The 3,782-nt window shown below is 34.9% G+C and overlaps 1 protein-coding gene across 1 annotated transcript in view; it reads right to left on the bottom strand.

Annotated features, from left to right (window-relative positions):
• The window catches only part of LOC100181349 (proton-coupled folate transporter-like), a 10,339-nt gene extending 7,379 nt beyond the window's left edge, over window positions 1-2,960 (bottom strand). Inside the window, exons 1-2 of the mRNA XM_002119868.5 lie at window positions 2,790-2,960; window positions 1,334-1,434 (exon numbers count right to left, since the gene is read on the bottom strand). Of these exons, the coding sequence (XP_002119904.3) occupies window positions 1,334-1,434; window positions 2,790-2,918 (230 nt within the window). The 5' untranslated portion in view covers window positions 2,919-2,960. The remainder of the gene's footprint in view (window positions 1-1,333; window positions 1,435-2,789) is intronic.
• Window positions 2,961-3,782: the final 822 nt, after the last annotated feature.

Raw genomic sequence — 3,782 nt, 5'->3', positions numbered from 1 at the left:
GAAATGCTTATGTATTGGGTTTCCCGTTTTTGTNTTTTTTTATCCGTCCCANNATTCGCAGTAAACAAANAAATATTTATAGAAATTATATANNACAGTAGCCTCAACCCTCAAGACACTAAAATAGTTTTGTTAATTGTTACAAACGTGATCAGGAAATATGGTATTTAGTTGCTAACAGTATCCCATCTTACCCCACAGTACTACTTCTTCTACATCAATTTTAAACAGAGGTAATGGGTCTACTATGGCATTTAATCCATTTAAACCCTACTATATAAGCTATGAGTTTTGATATGTTTTTTGAAATGGTTTGTAAAAACACAAAGGCAACGTACATAATGACAGTGCAACACAATGTATGCTAAGAGTAAACTAATACATTACGTTATGTTCATGTGACATTACAATACTTACTTTTATTGTCAAGGTCGTAAAAGTGCAAACAATAAAAGTGAAAACATATTGTCCAGGTAAAACCAAAGTAGCTTATGTCAACTTTTTTAAAAGTGTCTTTTTTACAATTTTTCATGCTGTTGGACAAAAGGCACATTTTGGCAATGTTTGAGCAAACCTCAAAAAAATGTGACATAGGCTACTTTGGTTTACCCCGATGATATGTATAAGTAAGTGACAACTTTATATAATGTGAAATAACGAAATATATGAATACCCTGTTTAACTATGTGACCTCACCCATATATAATAGAAAACTCTCTAGAGTCATGGTGAATCATTTTGTTAACCCAAAACCAAATTATAAATTTAATTGAATGAATGAATGAAGGTAACTTACTTTATCCTCGCGTGGCTGGAAAACGACTGTTGTTATAACTTGGGTGTTCTGTTTTATACACCCCATGCCAGCTTACGAGTTACCATGTATGTTACTTTGTGAGTGATTATTTTTTAAATTGTAATTATTATGATATATAAATGTCGGTATGTAGCTTATTTTTCCCCGTGTGGCGTAGAAACAACGTTTAATACACCCTAAGCCTGCCATTTAGTTACCATGTATCTATGTTACTTTTTGTGTGTTTTTTTAGGAGATTTTTAGTGTATGGCTTACAATTTTGACAACCTTTTAAGTTCTGGGTTGGGAAGTAATTACCGTTAGTTGGCTTGCCCCAAGACGCATATGACCACAATGGTAGCAGCATTGAGCCTTAAACCTATATTCTCCTGGTTAACCACTATTTGACGGCGACATACAAAAATATATAACCAGATTTGTACAATTACTAAGCCACACCTATTGTGCCTTGAGCTCTTTTTACACCTTTTAAATTATACCAAAAGCTGCATAAAAATGTAATGATAAATTCCTTACTGTGATACTTCATCAGCAACAATCTGGTCAATGTTCGTTGCGTTATTTTCCGTGCAATCTGACAAAATTTTCTTCGTTGTGTTGTGTAACTCAGCAACACGCTGCAAAAAATATATCTCAGAACATAATAATAGTATATGGTAAGGTGGGGTACATAGGCGTAAAGTTTTACTAAACGTTAGGGTTGCAAAAACCAGAAAAAAAGGAAGTCTTCGCGCCGGTAGGCGCGAAAAAAAAAACGGTTTGCAACCCTTTGTTTTCGGTTTGCAACCCTTTAAATATGTGCTTTGTAAACGCTCATACAAACGTAAACGTATTCAGAATTACGTAGGGATGAGACAAATTAAAATTACGCGCGTTCGGCGAGTCCGTGTAATGAGAAACGGTCGAATCCGATTGCCTGGCGAGTGACGTCACAGTAGCTATGTCGCATGCGCCTTTCGTCAAGCCCGCACGAGTGTGTGGTTATCTTACAAACGAAGACCCGTCCGTCGGAAATAGTAGGTTTCCAGAACGAAATATCGCGGAAATAAACTGCCTAAAACGTTTCCAACACTGCTTTATATTTATATGCAATGTTTTCCTTAGGCAAGCAGCATATTTATTACGAAATAGTAGGGATTCACACGTGGATTCATTGCATCATAATAGCGGTTGTTTGAACCTGGCAATTGATTACGACATGACAGCGATTCACACGTTGATTACTGACGTCACAAATAGCGATTCACACATGAATTATTTAGCAAACAGGAGTTTTAATACCAGTTGAATGCCTTTGTGTCGTGAATGACGCATGGGTATTGACATATTTTAACGAACGTAAACGAAGTTTGTTCGCAGTAATAATGGCGTCTTCGTTTGGTCGAACGTAATTCCTTACGCATTATTAGTATGGAGAAAATCAAAGGGTTGCCAGGCAACCCTGCAACCCCGTAACTTTACGCCAGTGGTGGGGTATAATGGGACATATTTTGATTCACTTTTTTCGCCCCATATAGTAGAAATACTAGTAAACAATTAAAATTTACAGAGTTATATAACATAGCTATTCAACTCTAAAGGCAAGTGTTGTAAATTTAGGTATTAACCGTATTCCATCTTATCCCGCAATACTATAACTGCGAATACAGTTGCGATTGCGAAGATTAAATTAAGTAAAACAACATAGGGAAGGAAATTACCAACAGAACTTCAGAACCAGAAGATACTGGCTTCAAATCTCAAGGCTGCCATCATTGTGTCTGTTTGTTTATGCAAGAAATTTAATTGTTTCAACCCAGTAGTCCGATACACTTACAAAGAACAAGTAAAAAAATTCCATGCATAGCGGGCTACAGGCATTAGGTGTCTAAAACAACAGTGTTTAAACTTTTCCCCCACCACACCAAGATAAAAAAGGACATTTACATTTATTTTTTCTATAAATATACATTTTTGTATACAAAAATCTTACCATGTACAGATATTCATTCTTCAGAGGGTCAAGCAATAAACAAGAAAATGCTCCGAAACCAACGATCATATCAACATGGATAAGATTGTAGCGTAACTTGTCAAACCCCCTCAGACCAGGATTCGACATTTTATATTTTTTGAGTCAAATTTTAATTAAAAGTAACCCATGGAACTGAAAAAATAAACTGTAAATTGAAATAAAAAAACAGGTGTATTGCAAATGCTTTTATTCTGCTGTTAAGTGTATACAAACAAACAGGGCAAAAGTATATTGCATTTTGCCAATACCTCATTAAGTAATGAGGTTCGCCATGTTTGACGACTATGGATGTAACCTTGTTTTTACCAAGTCACTCCAGATTTTGTTTAAAGGTAAAAAAAACAGACACCTATGATATGAACAAGACACCGTTTTTACACAAAAAGTCAATGCTGTTTTAAGCTTAATGGATACAGTATCTATGCAGATAAAGTATTTCTTCTGTTGGGCATGTGAAGCAACATTATATCAAATTCACAATATATATATATACAGGATTGTAAAAATACCCCTTTTTCAGTGATAATGTCACCGTCCGGATCGTCGAAAAACGTCCGGATTTTTTTAGTAGAAATAAATCCTATTTATATTAAAATAAACTTTCTTACGTTCGGCCAACAATATACTCTTTGGATTCTTTGTTCCGTAAATATTGACGACATAAACGTGCGCTCTATTTTAACCGCATCGCTTACATTGCGAGAACACGGCGAATAGCTAAAATGACGAAACGGTTCGTGCAAACATTAAAAAAAATGCATTTTCCTAACACCTACTATACTAATTTTGTCACAAATCATGTCAAATGGAACCTTTATGTGGTGAATTTAAAATGATATTACATTTATTAAAACGACGTATCTAAATCGGTAGAAACAAATGAAAAGTTTTACGCACGTTCATCGTGGATTAAAAATGTAACGATGATTACGTCATAATACCTTTGATAAA

The sequence above is a fragment of the Ciona intestinalis genome, chromosome 11 (genome assembly GCF_000224145.3).
Source record: "Ciona intestinalis chromosome 11, KH, whole genome shotgun sequence".
Lineage (NCBI taxonomy): Eukaryota > Metazoa > Chordata > Ascidiacea > Phlebobranchia > Cionidae > Ciona > Ciona intestinalis.
The sequence above is the reverse complement of the archived record's forward strand: the minus strand, read 5'-3'. Positions and strand labels throughout refer to the sequence as shown.